At 36.7% G+C, this 17,040-nt stretch overlaps 1 protein-coding gene across 1 annotated transcript; it reads right to left on the bottom strand.

Annotated features, from left to right (window-relative positions):
• Positions 1 to 5,704: 5,704 nt before the first annotated feature.
• On the bottom strand, positions 5,705 to 16,766 carry ING3 (inhibitor of growth family, member 3). Its single transcript, XM_010139656.1, has 10 exons — positions 16,671 to 16,766; positions 15,253 to 15,318; positions 14,027 to 14,123; positions 11,836 to 11,907; positions 11,412 to 11,531; positions 10,117 to 10,274; positions 9,554 to 9,744; positions 8,190 to 8,382; positions 7,249 to 7,287; positions 5,705 to 6,594 (listed from the first exon to the last, which is right to left on the bottom strand). Exons 1-10 carry the CDS (start codon positions 16,764 to 16,766, stop codon positions 6,478 to 6,480), a joined length of 1,149 nt encoding a protein of 382 aa, XP_010137958.1. The 3' UTR covers positions 5,705 to 6,477.
• Between the last annotated feature and the right edge of the window lie 274 nt (positions 16,767 to 17,040).

The following is a 17,040-nucleotide window of genomic DNA, read 5'->3' as shown; positions in this document are numbered from 1 at the left end:
TTCACCTTACAAGTTCTCAAGTGTGCAAGTACAATGTATCTATTATTTATTCTAGAAAGAAAAGCTTAGTATAACCCTAATTAGGAAAACCAAGTTAACTGTTGACCTAATAAATAAGTCTGTCTACAGCAACAAAAGTAAACTTAGGATTTCCCCAAATGTTGCTATTTTTATTAAAATATATACAATTTGTAGCTGAACAACTGCATCTACTTTAGTTATGTTAAGAAGCCCTTCATGGCAATTTTAAACTTCAGTAAAACTTCTTTTAATTGGCAGTAGCCAGTTATCTGGGCATACAGATTTGATTTCATGTAGATGGCATTGCTGAATAAATGTTGAGAAGGAACAGAGCAGTGACAACCCTTAATATAAGGGTTTTCATAATAGGAAGGTTTTCATAATATAAGGTACAAGGTACAAATAAGTATTAGGTCTTTAAAAATGTTAAAACAGCTGTGGATCCTAACATTGTTTGTCATTTTCTGCTGCACTAGGTAGATTTCTTGTACAGTCATGAGGCAAGTGTTTCTCTACTATAGCTGTAATATGCCAGGGGCTTTTTTCAATACCTTCAGGAATTTCTTCTTTTTTAGTAGACAAAGGGAATACAGTTAGCAAACCGGTAAAGTCATGCTTATAATAAAGACTTTAAATCTATTATGATCTAAAGTAAGAAACCATTGTTTTTTCTAAAATATAAAACATGATGTATGCAAGCACAAGTCTGTGAGTAAACATTCAACTTGTTGACAACTTTTGTATGCTCAAGTAGCTCCTAAATACAAGATCTATCTAGAGGAGAAAGCTGCTGTTTGTCTTGAAGGAATTTCATACAAGCATATAGAAGCAAGATATGGACTTGAAAGTGCTAGAGTAATATTACTGTAAATCAGTATAGATACACTTCAGTATGGCATTTTCTCTTTTTTTAGTTACATTATTCTCAAAAACATTTTAGGCAGTCCTGGGAAGAGTAACAAAACTGCTAAGAGAGCATAAAAAGCCAGACCTTTATCCTTCCTGCAATTTTGCTTCTCAGAGGTGTTCAGCGTAAGTGCAAAACTGAACCCTCTGCTGTCAAGGTGAAGGCCACCTGAGTCTATCTTTTGTTACCTGTCACATCTGTTGAACAAGACAAGTGGATGGTCCAGACATTCCAGCAGCATGAGGTGGGGGATGAAGAAACTGCCAAGAAAAGCCAGCTCATGGTGGCACGTCCCTGGTGAAGGGGAACAGAAAAGGGAAACAAACCTCAGAAATTCTAGTCTTTGTGTAGTTGAACAAAGAATTTTGCAAAGTTCGGTAAAGAAGACAAGAGTGCAAATTATTCTGTGCTATTCAGAGAGAAAACCTAGTGGGTTTTTCAGAGCAGGAAGCATACATGTATTTCGGACCCAGACTAAATAAAACCTACGGCCCAGAAAAAAATGTTACTTCTTCACAACCCCGACGACACAGTTTACAAGGCAAAGACCACTTTTTGCACTGTCACAGCGCTTAACACATTACTTCTCAGTTTGTAGTACCACAGATACCTCCTCATCCTAAAAATTCACCCAAATGCTGGAGCACTGTGATGAAACTAAAGGCGGCTGCACTGCATAATGCTGAAGGGAGACCTAACCTAGTGTCTTGTATCAAACAGCATTCAGTGGTGGATGCCAGAGGATTGTAAGACTGACACAGGCATCCAGGAACACCTCCCTGGTTACAAACTCTCTTAATTCCTGGTGATCAGCCTTCAGTGAGTTTTTGATCCAGACATGTTACCTTCGCATTTTATGCATCCATGGGCTTTGCTTTCATTAACATCTCAGTCACTGTTCACACTCATGTAAGCTGTATGGCCAGTTTTACAATTTAATCACACCACATGTGAAAAATGCTCCTCTTTTTTTTTCAGTTTGGACTGGCTACCTCCCTACTAGTTCTTCTCTCACAGGACACACATCCACAGCACTCCTGAATTTATAGACCACTGTTACATCCTCACTGAGCCACCTCTTTCCCAGCCAGAGGAGTCCCAGACTATTCAGCTGCTTCTCAGGTGAGTTGTCATTGCACAGCTTTGACTACTTTGAGCCTTCCCTAGTTTTGCTACATTTTTGCAGCGGAATGGACCAGAATTTTATACTGCATTCAGACCCGAGTGCACATCAATTTACACAGTGTAAAGCTGTTTTCTGCTTAATTCTTTACCTCCTACTGAGTAATTCTTAGCACTTGTCTGATGTGCTGCTGAGCAATGAGCTGATGTTTCCATAAAATTACCTAGGTAAGTCCAAAATCACATTCCTACATAGCAACAGCTACTTCAGAGGCCTCAGCTGTGGGTAAAATGCAAATTAGGTATTATTTTAAATATTATTTTACATTTACATTATTTTAGCAATTGTTGAATTACATATTCCATTTTATCAGACACTCAGTATCCTGAGATTATTCTGTTATGTCCAACACTTCCCATTTCTGTTATTTTTGAGAACCCAACATAAATGCAAACATTATGTTACTATTTACCCCTCCTTAGCCGACCTTCTGTTGAGCAGCAGAGTCCTCCTGGACTCCTTCAGCAGTCTCTCCTTGTTGGGAATACTGGGAATTTATTCCTTTTCTCTTCATTATTCTGTTTTACAAATAGCCATGTGTAATAGGTTAAGGCTGGGCTGGCCACCAGAGGAATGACAGATGCTCTCTATTACCACACCCACCCACCTCCCACCCCTCTCAAAGGGGAATAGAAAGGGAATATGGGAGAGACTTACGGATTGGAAAACTAAAACTGCCTTAATGAAAATAATAACAATAAAATAAAACATATACAAATATATACAATGCCAATACCGAACCCAACCCCCCGTAATGACAATACAGTGCTGTGGGCAGACACTGGGTAAGTCCCAGACTGGGCTCAACAACAGATGTGAACCGGATTCAGGAGCTGGATTCTGGAACTGGATTCAGGAATGCACGGCCTGGGATCAAAGGCAGAACAGACAGAGCCCTCCTTAGATGTCGGCCCCTGAAGAAGAGAGCAAGAGAGAGTGAGACCCTCAGCTTTCTACTGAATGTGACATCTATGGGATGGAACACCTTGTTGGTCAGTTTAGGGTCACCTGTCCTGTCCGCTCCTTCCCACAGGTGCGACCTCTAACTTACTGCAACCCAATGTGGCACACAGGATTTAGCAGTGACTTTGGTCCTCACAAGAGCCTTCTGCACACCAGTCCCTGGTAGTAACTTAAACATCCAGCATTGTCACTTCTCGAAGCAGATGCTGTCTAAAAAACATGCTGTTAACTAGAAGAGACTGAACTCAAAACTAAAATCAGTGAACAAAATTAGTTCTGTTCTAACTCAAACCAGGACACCATTACATTAAGGGACCTTTTTTACCATTGCATATCTGGTTTTTCAAGAACCTTTAATGAGAGATCCTATATACATCAACCTGTCTGTCTACTGAGGGAAGCCTTCCGAGAACTCCGATGACCACGAGGCAAGGACTCTGCCAATATGTAACTACTCACACACAGTAATTCTAGTCTTTATCAGTTTCTATCTATATACAAAGAAATAATAATCAAGCTTGTAGATCCATCTTGAAGGTTTTTATAAATTGGCATTTTTTATAATTTTCCATTCCTTTAGACATTTTAAAATATATAATAATTGCTCATATATTCCATTTGTGAGTTCTTCTAGAACTCTCAGGCAGGTTTGGTCCCACCAGTTTGCTGCAGTCCCATTTCTATAGGTGCCTTACTTTGAGAGCAATCCTCAAGCAACCTGCAGAAAGGTTTCCTGGTATTCAAATTTGTATAATCTCTTGCACAGTGAAGAAGTAATTTTGCTTGTCTTGTAGATTTTCAGTGCTTTTTGCACCATAATCAGATGCTGACCCTGAAGGTTCTTTCACAGTCTTCCTGTTTAGAAGAAAACAAAAGCATGCACAGGTTTTACTGTTCTACATGTCTGACTTATGTATTACATTTTTTCCCCACATTTTTCATATTTGTCCATTTTTATTTTCTTCACTTAGACACAAAATCCTGATGTATTTGTGAGGATAAAGGCAAGTTTTTTCCTCTTGTGAGTTCTCTTAGCTGTGAATTCTCTTCATGAAAAAAAATTATATTGTCCAATGGAAAAACAAATCAATGCTCACTCTAAAACCTGAAATTTTTATTTGGATTTGCACTCTCTGCACCACCTTAGGTATGTTTACCATCAGAGTGAGGGATTTTGCTATATATTGTCTTAATTTTTAATGTCCTAGAGACAACTATTCAGTCCAAGGGGAGTCTAGATGATTACCTGTTGCTTATTTAACTTCAGTTCAATTTAACTTCATAGCATGGCACCAGTTCCAGCAGAACAAAGAATGCGTTATCTGTGCTGTCTCAGCAGTGTCACTTAAAACCAGATATTCTAGTCCTCAAGTGGTTTTTTAGGCTGACATTTCCACAGAAATACATACACAGTGGGTTCAGTTCCCAGTTTTAATGGAACCTTAAGTTACACTGCTCTTTGCTGTTTGTTTTCTACATCTATCCTATTTTTTTTCCAAAGTCTATTTATCATCCATAATCACATTTCCCTTCTTACACATCTACTTTCACCCAGTTTATGGATTTAAGCTGCCTACTTTTTTCGATTTTAAATAAATGCCTGGTTACTATGTGGTTTAGGTAAAGCCTGAATTTTCTGCACATACTCCTACTGGTAATGAGCCTCGCTCTTTTTATTTCCCTGACACAACTGGCATAGTCATTCACTGAAACACTGCTTCTCGCTCTCGCTCCTCCCCATTTGCATGGGTTTGGGAAGCAAGTATGGTCAAGATCTTCCAGCCTAGCCTAACAGCTCAAAGAGCAACCCGGCACTGAAGTAAAATCTCTTATTCCAAAGGGAAAGGGTATTTTTTCAGTAGTGGAAGGAAGGAGAAAGAAAAGGGAGCAATCACCTTGTTTCTGTTCAGTACTGCTGCAATAAAGAGCCATACAAAACCAGCAAAAGGAAACCATCAGTGACAGGAAATCTACAGACTATGTCCAAAATAAACAAGCGTGGAAAAATACAGAAAATCTTTCCATTATATTCATGGACAAGGGTCTAATTTAAAGATCGGTTTTCTGATCTGGTACAATCTGTACAATTAACGGATCCAACCACTTATGAGCCTCCATTTAGGCTTCCTAACATGATCCTCCCTATTACTCTATGGATTCCACAGCAGGATGAACTATTTCTCCCTCTCCTCTTTCCTGAACTATGTATTGGTTTTTATGTGAAAACCACTGTCCAAGATGGAATGTGGCAGCTGCAAGACACTCACCATGGTTTTCTCCTTCCCTTCCTATTTCCCTCTGTGCCATGGAAAGAGGAAGGTGATACCGCCTGTGGATATCTCTTGGCACAGTAGAGGTATTTCTTTTATTTTAACCACATGGAAAACAGAACTTTTGTGCCCATTTAAGCAGGTGACACTTATCATCTGGAGATAGAGACAGTAAGGCAAGTGGTATTTTGGCATTTGCCTCCATATGTATTAGTTATCCACCCACCAGAGAAAGTCCTCCTGTACGATGACTCTTCACGTGGGTCACCTGTAGCAATTTCTTATGCAAACTTAGCTACATTCTTCTGAAACCATTTCAGGAACAAACCTTTTTTTTGACAAATGTACAGAAAACATTAATTTGAGGAGTTGAGGTTGTTTTATTGTAACACCTAATACAATTCAAATTTAAAGGATTACTTGCACAAAAAAATAAACACATTTGGTATAAAAATTTATCATCACTTTAACACCTTTTTTTTTCCTTTTATGGCCTGCGCCTTCTCTGGAGCAGAAACATAGAAAGACTAATGGCACAAGTTCATTTTATTCTACAGCATTTTTTTGTTTTTACATACTCAAGTACCCTAGAGGACAACAGCCCGCTGTATACAAGAACCATTTTCTTCAGCCTGCTGAATAAAGTTTCATAAAGAACCAAAGCTATAAAGGCATTTTAAAAACCATTGTCTCGTTATTTTTTTTCAGAAGCACTGACTTTTTGCACCATTTATATACAGTGTTACATAACAGCTCTTGCGTACAGTACATGCAGCAGAATATATCTGTTGAATATAAAACATACATTTAAAATCTTGACTTAATCGGCGTTTTTTTGAAGATTGAATAATTGTAGAATGCCCACTGCTTAGAGAAAATGGTTTGATAGTACAAATGTCTGCATATGTTGGCCACTGGAACAACCCAAGGCTCATTGAAATAGTATCTGTAGCACATCAATGTGCATAAATAATTTACTTACAATATTAAAACACAACTAGCAAAATCAATAGTTCAAGATGACTGCTATGTTAACTTTTAAGTGGTTGCAAGGAAGTGTGGTGGGGGTTCCTTCCCCTCCTAAGTCCTCTATAAAACCTTTAGTATGTAACTTGTTTTCCAGATGAAGAAACTTATTTGTGTCTACTGCCCCTTCTCTTCATTGCAGCCGTACACTGCGGACAGTACCATTTCCCTTTCGGTGCTTCTGTCAGTCCGACGCACCCATAGTGGAACCACTCAATAGGGCACTAGAAAAACAGAGTTGAAGACAGGGTTTGGGATTTGGGTTTTCTTCAAAACATCTATCACACAGACAATTCTTTGAAAATGAAGCATGAGTAAAAAGCATAGATTCTGCTTTTTGCACAAAGTCACGGGACAAAACGAGAAGAGAGGAGGATCTCAGTCCCTAACACACACTCAACAGGCTAAGGAAAGCAATGAAAATTCTAGGAGTCATATGCAGACTCACGTAACAGCAAAAGTAGTAATGTTGTGCTTTGAAATGCTTACTTTGAAAACACTGACACAACAGTAATCTTATCACTCAGTTCTGTTTAAATGTAGTTATCTCACTAAATACGCAATTACATTCAACTGCTCTTTTAAAGCCTTTTTATTTTATGGGGACAACTGATATTAGTAGCGACACGGCTAAAGGTTCCTAGAAATAAAGGACATTTTAACGATGTCAAAACTTCCCAGCAAAGAGTGAAGCCTTCTGAAAAAATGTGAACTATGGTGACAGATGAGAAGTTTCTTGAAGAATGGTTCAACTCATATGCACATTACTCTAAAATTAAAGACCTCTACTCTAAAACCAACTCTAAAGAAAAGTAACTCCTGCAAGCAATAGTTACATGCACGAGCCTCTCATGAACATTTTGAATTTTATTACTTACATCTTGGTTATCACAGCCTACCATTTCACCATAGGATACCTAGTAAATAAGAAAAAAAATCCCCTTATTAGTAACTATATTACTAATTAGAAGCAATCAACATTTTTAAAGGGCAAAAGTTCAGGTTTCTTCTTTTGAGGAGTTTTTTCATTAAGAGCAGCAATAAATTTTTCTTTTGTTACACAACCCAAACAATGAGTTCACAGCAAATTGATTTTCAAAAAATTTTTATGAAGAAAAAAAGAAATTCTGCATAATTCAGGTTGGATAAAAAAGGTCAGCATTCAAAATCAGAACAAAGCACGTTTTGGTCTAAGTAAGAGTGCTCAGATACACAGTCCAGTTTTCAATATTATACCGATGTTGCATACATGACAATTTCAAGCACTTTGTTTGAAACAAACAAATACTTCCCAGAGAACTACAGAATTTTATAAACTGTAAAAGTTTATAAACTTAAAGTGTTTAAAATAAGAACAGGCATTTTTCAATACAAGTTCCTCATGCTGTCATTTTGTTTCTCAAATTTCTGGGTGGCTTTTACAAAACTTTTTGTTTCATGAGGTTATTTTTCATTTGTGAAGTTTTTTGGCTTTTGTTATGTTCACAGGGTTTTTTTAAAGGAAAGTAGGAGAGACCAGGAAAATTTCCCACTAACCTAGAATGTCAACTAAATTCACTGCAAACCTGTTCGGTTTTGAATTTCATTATTCCTGATGTCTCCATTAAAAGATTTAAAACTCTCCAGGTATGTCACTGGAAAACCTGCTCATTTTTAGCCTCAACATTTGAGTTCATCATTCATATCACCAGTAAACAAATTAAAACAGATCAGAATTTCAAAAGACTGCAGATAGAATATTTTCAAATTAGCAGTCAGGAAGCTCAACTACAGTGAAACAGAAGCTCCAGTTATATTTCAGGTTGGAACCCATCCTTACCTGATTACAAATGCAGTATCGTGGCTCATTTGGATCATAGGTCCAGTCAACCTGGCTGTTAGAATCAGACTCTGGTATTACTGCTGTTTGCTGAGACAGTTCTTGTGCCAGTGCAGATGAAGAAGAACACGATGACAGAGATGAAGAAGAGGAAGATGATGAGGACTGCTGACTTGAGGATTTGTTGTTGTTTCTAGAGGAAAAAGAAAGTGGGGGGTGGGGGGGCAGGCAAAGAAAAAAATAGTGTATCATAAATTAAATTCATTGCCTGTCAAGTGAAAGGATCACAAAACAAGTACTTTGTGTCTCTGAAATACTGCAGTGTGTAAATCCTAAAGCATCATTTTCCTAATAAATTTCATTCAGTAATTGCAGGAACTGAAATGGACACACTGATCTTTGGAAAAGGTGACAAACCTTACCAGCTTACAAGTGCAAAACACTCTAATCAATGGAATTTAACAGCTTTAAACTGCCAAATGGCTTTAATGAACATGTTTCTTCACAAAATTTTTCATCAACAGCCTTGGTGTAAAGTCCCCATAAAAAAGATGTTACCAATAAAACAGGAATTTACATATAAATAATGTCACATGTCATGTACAATAGATAACTGTGTTTTGAAGATGACTGAAGATTCAATGTTAATCTCCACTCAAGTATTACCAATTGCTCCACAGGAACAGTGCCAAAATACAAATTCTATGCTTCTGCTTATAGGTCAGATCTGACACCCAGGATATCCACAGATGAAAAATGCTTCTAAGACAAAATTACTGAGCTGTTGAACACACAGCAATTTGTATGAAGAAAAAAGTGCAAGTCGGTTTAAAAGGATGGGAATTTTGAGACAAACTCTTTCAAGTACAACTTATGACTGTTGTCACAATGTGTTGTGATGTTGTGTTGTTTAAAATGTTTTTCAATTTCATTTTAACCAGAAATAAAATTTCTTGTTTCCCGTCCTAGATGGTCAGCCATCAGAAAGCACTGTGATTATTTGTGAAGTGGCATGAAGCAGATCTCCAGATTATTTCGAAACCATCCACAAACCATTGCATAGTAATTCCCAACATTTACCATTAGGCCAAAACACAGAAAAATGAGGGAAGAACTATCACAGATGAAAAAGCAAATCAAGACATTTCTTTGAAAACTTGGAGTGAGTTCGCTTAAAGAAAAAAAAGTGAGAGGGCAAAAGAAGAAAGCCTTGAACAAAAAAAGCCATCAGGCATTACCTACCTTTTGTGTGTCTCCTTCCTAGATAATAAATATGAAGTATTTCTAATGCAGTCCACGACATTTAAAAGAAAGCTTAGCTGTCTTAAAAGCTGTAATTGCATTCAAGAAGTAAGAAAACCTACTTGCTTTTTCTACCACTTCGTGAATCTGTGGTTGATGAACTCAGTGTCTGTGTTAACGTAGATGCCAGAGCCGATGATGAATATCCAGTTGAATCTCTGGATAATGAAAATTCTCTTCCAAGCTGAAAATCATTGCTCTTAAAGGCTTCATAGCTGGCTTTTAGACTGGATGTTCGTCTTCCTTCCTTCATCTAAAAGGAATACTGACACTGTATCAGATTACACAATAGAGCTCTTACAGAAGACATATACCATGCTGCTAACTGCTAATTATTTGTGCAGGTTCATTAGTTACCCTGTTAACAAAATGATGTACAGTAAGTGGTAAAAAGGTGTAAGAATACGCTACAGGAAAAGCTAGAAAACAAGCTGTCCCTTTATGCAAGTTTTACAGGATGAAACTGTAGCATATAAACAAAAATTATAATATGAGGACTGAATCACATCTGCTGAGAGTGATCAGGAGAATTCAGATTTAAAAAAAAAAAATAAAACCAAAACCCACTAGGCTTCCTTCTTAATCAGTAGTGGATGGCAGAATGACAAGAATGTTTTGACGTTACCTGCGCCGTGGCTTGCACTGCTTGAGCTGCTGCCATGGTAATTGCACCGGCCCCAGATCCTGAAGATAATGAGCCCAGGTTATATGATGCCAATGGTTGAGAAGAGTTTGTATTGTATGCATTGTTTGAAGAGGATGATGAATTACTGTTTCGACACCCTTGATGAACAGAACACATTTATGAAATTCAAAATGAAACTAAAGTCCTTTGCATTTTAAGAAGAGTTATATATGACAACCGGTGAAAGAGTAGGAACTCCATTTATGCATCAGAGCAGTTTGATCATTTGGAAAAGAGTTTAAAAAGTCCTTTGACACAGCCAGTATCAGCTTGGGGGGAAAAAAAAAAGTTTGTTCCCCACCTATCCTTACGTGAAAGGAGTCATTTTAGAAACAGTCGTCCCTATCACATTCAGCTATCAAAAGCAGATGCAGCTGCTGTGTCTATGTCTATATAAATCAAATCTCTGTTGAAATGATGCTGACTACTGTAGCAAATCAAAGCAAAACAAGAAAAGGGCAAGAATTTGACTATACACCTATACTGTTTCTGAAGTAAAACTTTTAACAACTTTAATTCAAAAAACTAAAAACGACAGTTTTAATGCAACACAGATTTCCATGGCCATTTACAGACTGACAGCTGCTCAAACATAGTTATATTTTATTTGCCACTTCATGTGAAGTTCCTTCAAAAGAAAAGTAGCATGGATATGAGGAGGACTACTTAAATTAGATGAACAGCACTGAGTTCCAAAAGATAAGGTAGTTTACTTACTGTAACCTCTCACAATCTCTTATTTTCAGAAAAGAAACTATGAAACACCCTAATTTTGAAAACGGGCAGAAAGTTGTGGGGAGTGGTTTATTCACTACTCAAAAAGAGTTCTCAACTCACATGAAAGCATTTCATTTTATTGTAGCTGAAAGCCACATTAGCCCAACCCTTAAAAAAAAAAAAGAGTGAAAATTCTTTTCCCTTACTTTGGAAATTGTTGCATGCATTTCTTTTTCTCCCCAGAATAATGCACTGATCTCTTATATTTCTGCTACTGGCTGAATGAAACTGTTATCTTCTTCCAAGCAATGCAAATAAAAAGAAACAGCCAACATGGAGCTGATGCATGGACAACACAGATGAGTAAAAATGCCTGTAAATTTCTCATGTTTCAAATGACTGAAATCCCAGAGGAAAGGGTATGAGTCTCTGATTTCAAAAGACAATAACTCACAAATATAATTTAGCTTCTCTTCTTCCAGTTAAAAAGTAATAAAATGCAACACAATAAAGATTACCTGGTGTATTTTCTTTAGAGGCATCTGAAGTCAGAGTAGATAGAAGAGCTTCAGATTTAAACTTCTTTTCAGAAACATGATCTGTTGTACTATGGTGAGAAGATGGATTGTGTTTCCTTTCTAAATGAAACAAAAGAAGGGAACTTAAACATAAAACCTTCTCAGCTTGAAAGTCAAACTATGACTAGACATAATAAAACAGCACTTCCAACTAACTCCCATCAGCAAAACCTTATTATTTCATTCTTGCACTTCTTCTGAATAGACATTATAATCTTTTTTTTTTTTTGACAATACACCTTCTACACCCCATCAGTGTTTAGAGAAATAAAAAAGGTCCTAACAGGTTTTTTTCCTAATACTACTAAACAATAAAATCAGGAAACGCAAAAAGTAGACACGTTTTTAAGTTTCAAATACTTACTCTCTACTGGAGTGTGAGAATGGGCATGATGGTTATTCACAGGCTGTGACGGTGTATCCAGCTCCAGAGACCCTAAGAGGGAGATAAAAAAAGGACAGGAAAATTTCAGGCATCATTGGCACCATTTTGACTTCTAGATACTAATGAATCTTTATATTAACCAAATCACTATGCAGTTAATATTTATTTTAATCAGAAGAAGTTTTGCTTGAGTTGAAACCCTTCCTGTAGTATAACCAGAAGACAGTAAGAACAGTTTTAAACTAAAACCTGGTGACTGTTGCTGTTCAGCTGCTGAAATCAAGAAGTTAAAATCAATGCCAATAAGGAGAACAAACAACACTGCCCTCAACATGCCACTTATTCAAATGAATTGCACACAAGCCAGTGACAGTTGGAGAATGCTACACCAGAAGTACTGACAATCTACACCAATATGAATTGAAAATAAGATTACACTAGGTAAACTTCATTAACAAAGCATCTTGTGCCACCTAGTCCATCTTGTCACACTGAGCCAAAACACATGAGCACTAACAACATCCTTCAAGGTGATCTAACATTCAACAGGAAGGGCTTCAGATCAGTATCCAAATGTTCTTACATTCAAAATACAAAGAATGAAAAACCAAAGAAGAAAAAAAGAAAAAAAGAAAGGAGGGAGGACACACACGCAAATGCAAGTCTATGTCTATGAAAACATTTCTTGTAATATTAGCCAAATGACCGCAGCATCAGAGGGACTTTAACAATAAATTTCCATTAAAACAATACAAAACAGCTTGTCTATCAATCTGGCAAAAAAGATGTGGAACTAGTTGCAGTACCTACCAACTTACATTTATATAGAAGACGATTCAAAACCGTAATTCACACTCATTTTCCAAAATTTATAGTGTCAACATTTCTTCACCTCTTTTTCAGTGCTTTCAAAAAGCACATTAGAGTGCTACAAAAGTTTTAAGAAAATTGTTCTAGAAGAGGTTCGAAGCACAAGGAGATATTTTGGGTGAGCTAAGACTAATCCCGTTATGAACTAGTCCAAAGGGTGCCCTCTGGTGGAACCTCAACAATATGTATGTATTCTGAAAACTAAAAATGTTGAGAGGTTTGTATTTTTCACTTTATTAAAAAAAATAAAAGCCTTGAAGCTGTAACATGCAGCCTGGTACCTTTCTATTTTGAGTTCTTGAAATTCTACCTACCTACCTACCTCACCAAACAGCCAAAGGTAGTATCATATCTTAAAACTGCAGCTGGAATTCCAACTAAAATAAACTAGTTCTTTTCTGTAGTTGCTAGTTCACTAAAAGCACTTACTTTATAGTTTTCTTTTTGGGCCTGTTATTTGTAATAGCAATTACAAATAAAATATCCAAAACATCCCACCTTTTATGACAGTCACACAAAGTTCAAAGGAAGAATATTTATTCCGAATCTCTTCAAGTGATTTACATTACTTTTCACTGTCCTTGGGTATGAGAACAGTCGCTGCCTCTTAGCTCCATAATCACAGTAGTTAAATCAACTTTGAAATTTATCATAACCACATTTGAACTTGATGTCTACATGCCGACGCATACAGAAATGCCAAATTCTTCTATACCACATTGGCCAAAAATCTGTCACATTATGTTTTTGTTCACGTTCTGAATACAAGCATTGCTGTTTTTGTTAAGCATGCAGGTTTCTTACCCAAAATGCTTCTCCCTTGCTATTCCATTACAGAACAACCCATTCTATTGCCATTAAAAAACAAGAAAACCACTGAGTACCTTGACATTCCACACCTGTAACTAATGACCATCCGCAGTTTGGTGGCAATCAATTCAAGTAAGAAATGGTACACTTTCAGCGGGGTAGATGGCAAGCTTAGGCTCAAATAACTGCCTGAATACCTACAGTCATTAAAAACAGGTTTAAAGAATTCTGTACCCTACTGTAGCAATTCACAGGTACACGATTGTGCAAAAAAAGTTAATTCTAACTACACAGTTGTACTTTGATTTCACTGGTAAAAATTGAGGTTGAAACTAAAATTGAGAATCACTGACTAATGAAAAGTATACGGCTTAAAACAATTTTGAAACAACTGGAAATACCGATGGCCACTAACAAGCGTATGGTATTTTAATTTTGCAAATTGTCAGAAAATCTGTCAAGTTCTTAAATAAAAATCGTGCATACTTACGTCTTTCTAGTATTTCTGTAATTCCCGCATTATCTGCTTCAAGCTCCATTTTAAATTTAGCGAGTTCCTGGTCCAATTTTCTCAAATGACGGTCTACCTGTTTGTGGGACAAAGCAACAATTAAGAGCATCCAGTTCTAGAACATGAATATTTACATCCTTCAACTCAGACTTGCTAAGCATCTTCCTTCCAGCAATCCTCTCCATGCAGCATTAGGCACGTATGAAAACACACAGAAGCGGCACTTCTCGGTCACCTATATTTCCCTAACTCAGCAGAGATACCAGAGTTAACACCAACATAGCACTGTTGATCCTAAGCTGTGCAGTCAATCACAGGATACAATCAGGCTGCATATTGGCTGAGCAGCTAGAAGCCCTCCTCTTACACTAGGCAATGTTCCAAGCCACAGTGTGTTTCTTTTGAGAAAAAAGATGAAGAGGACTTAGGGGCATTGAGGGTACACGTATATAAAGGTGAAGAGAAAGAAGAGTACATGACGTGCACTTTACAAGAGGTCGGACTGCCCTGGGGAAGTCGCAAGTTTACTGAATTGTAATTTGTACGACACTGCACAACAGAAAATTTCAGTGCTGGGTGAAAGGGTCTCTAAACTGAAAGCATAAAGACTCTCGTGCATTTGAGTAAACTATGGCATAGTCTTGGGTACCGAAAGTTAACAAAAAAAAAACCAAAACCCCACAAAAAAACCAAACCCAAATGAAAAACCTAGTATCATGGCAAGAAACACTTATGAATGCTATGTTCCAATTGCTTTCTTCACCTGTAGTCATACAGCAGAATGTACCTGTCATTTGTACCTGTCAGGTAACTTGGTTAGTGAAGTGAAACTAAAGCAGACAAGAAATATTTATTTTATGTCTACTACTGTATTTTAGTCTGACTTGCATGTTCTGTTCTCTGAGAAAATGTAAACTAAATATACTATAAATTCAAAATCCTCCTGCTGTAAGGAAGAGTAACTTGTTCGTGGTCTCTTTTCAGAAAAAAAAAAAACAACAAAATCAACATGCATGAAAACCATACGATTTGTGAAAATATTTCTGCATGTTTTGTATTTAAGTGATGATTATTAACCAAAGCCAAAAAATTCTTAGAAATCAATAAAATCTTAAATGTTTCTTTCACCAGCAAAACCATCTGTATGTAGCTGACATAACAGTACAGGTAGCACAGTTGCAACCACAAGCCTTCTGTCCACTTACCAAATCATATATTTGATTAGCCAGTTGCACTTTTTCATCTGCATCTTCCAAAGCCTTATAATAATCCTGTTATAAAGAGAATTTTTTTAGAAGATTATGAATGTAAGTGAATCAATTTCAGTCATTTTAAGCTATTGCTATCCAGCACAAAATGTAAGTTAAAAGGAGAAATTCAAGTCTGTGAAACTTTACTGTCAACAACAATCAGCTACATTTTAGATAAAGAGACATAATACCCATCAATTTATTGTCTGTGCCGTAGAAAAAGGCACAGACAATACAAGATGGCACTTCCTCCTTTAGATTTCTTCAAGAAATGCTACAACAAAAGAAACAGTCTTGGTTTTATTTCATATTACACAGCATCAGGCTATGGACTCAAAATGAGATGCTATCTTTTGCTTCATATGCATCTTTAGGATCACTGCAGATAACCCTCCCCTTCAAAATGATGCTAGCCAGTACTGTGAGGGGAGCCCTTTCCAGCACTGTAGTTAAATAATATATATATAAACTATAGTTTATTTTAAAATACATTTATAATACACTCATGAGTGTATTATAAAATAATTTGACTAAAGTAATCCAATTTTAAAGTCTAACTCATGAAATTCCACACACAAAACACTATTTTTTTTCACTCTAGATTTAAACAGGTTTAAGTGTCTTTTTATTCTCAATTTCCACCAAAAAGTGCCTTGCCTAGGCAAAAACAACTTGAAATTTTGGTTCACCTAAAGTCAAAAGTGAATTTTTCATTTACTCTAGCAAAATCAGAACTCTGATTTTTTTTTTTTTTTAATCATAGAAATTTATTCATATTCATCAAGGAAAAAACAAAACTCTTGGCCAAATAAAGGGCTGAAGTAGCAAGCATAGGAGACTACAAAGGAGTTTCTCCTGACAAAATGATGGACTGCCTTGCTAGTAATACCACCACCAATGCCTGAGTGTTGAAGGATATAACAAAACACATCCATCTTCTTATTCCTCCCTCCCTAAAGCTACATATACCGTATGTATAAAGTATACAAGGAGATAGGCGGAATCACAGGAAATGCTGAAAATCAGCTTGAAAAATATCCTCTAAAAGAAAGCCAATGAACTTACATAACTTCATGTTGCACAAGTAGAAACAAAAAGTCTGAGCTGAAAGTTTAGTAACCGGTTTCCTCACCATTTCAGGATCCTAATTTCTAAAATGCTAGCAAGTATTGGGTAAGAGTAGAGAGAAATGCCTGATCAAAGATGCCTTTCAGTCATTTTTCTCCTCATAGGTAGTTCTATCCATCTCTGTGGAAGCCCAAGGGAAGTCACAGTTCTGAAGGCTTAAGTCTCCATCAATCATAAGCTATTTTTTTCTAAGGTTATCTTCATTTGCAAAAGAAAAATGCGACCCACTCCAGTGATATCCTTACTTTTTTGATTGATGTCATTTGTTCTTCTCTCCACTCCGGTTTGTTTTTCTTTGCGTTCATAAAAAATTCATTTACCCTCTGCTCAAGCTGATCCATTGCATCTGTAGCACAGGAAAAGATTAAGATAAATGTTATCTTCTCATGTATATAAACATTATGAAATAAGGCGGATTTCTTTTTCTTAAACAAAGTTGACAAGACTGAGGTGCAAACTATTAGAGAGGAATAAAAACAAAACAAAAACAAAACAAAAACCCAAAACAACTAAGTGACAGTGGACAGAGGAGGGAAATATTTACCTTAATTTCCAAGAAGCAGAATTGCATTCTGGTAGGATTCTCATCAAGGTTCTTGTGCTCTCCAGCATGGA

Source organism: Buceros rhinoceros, unplaced genomic scaffold (assembly GCF_000710305.1).
Source record: "Buceros rhinoceros silvestris isolate BGI_N320 unplaced genomic scaffold, ASM71030v1 scaffold4827, whole genome shotgun sequence".
NCBI classification, from domain to species: Eukaryota; Metazoa; Chordata; class Aves; order Bucerotiformes; family Bucerotidae; genus Buceros; species Buceros rhinoceros.
The sequence above is the reverse complement of the archived record's forward strand: the minus strand, read 5'-3'. Positions and strand labels throughout refer to the sequence as shown.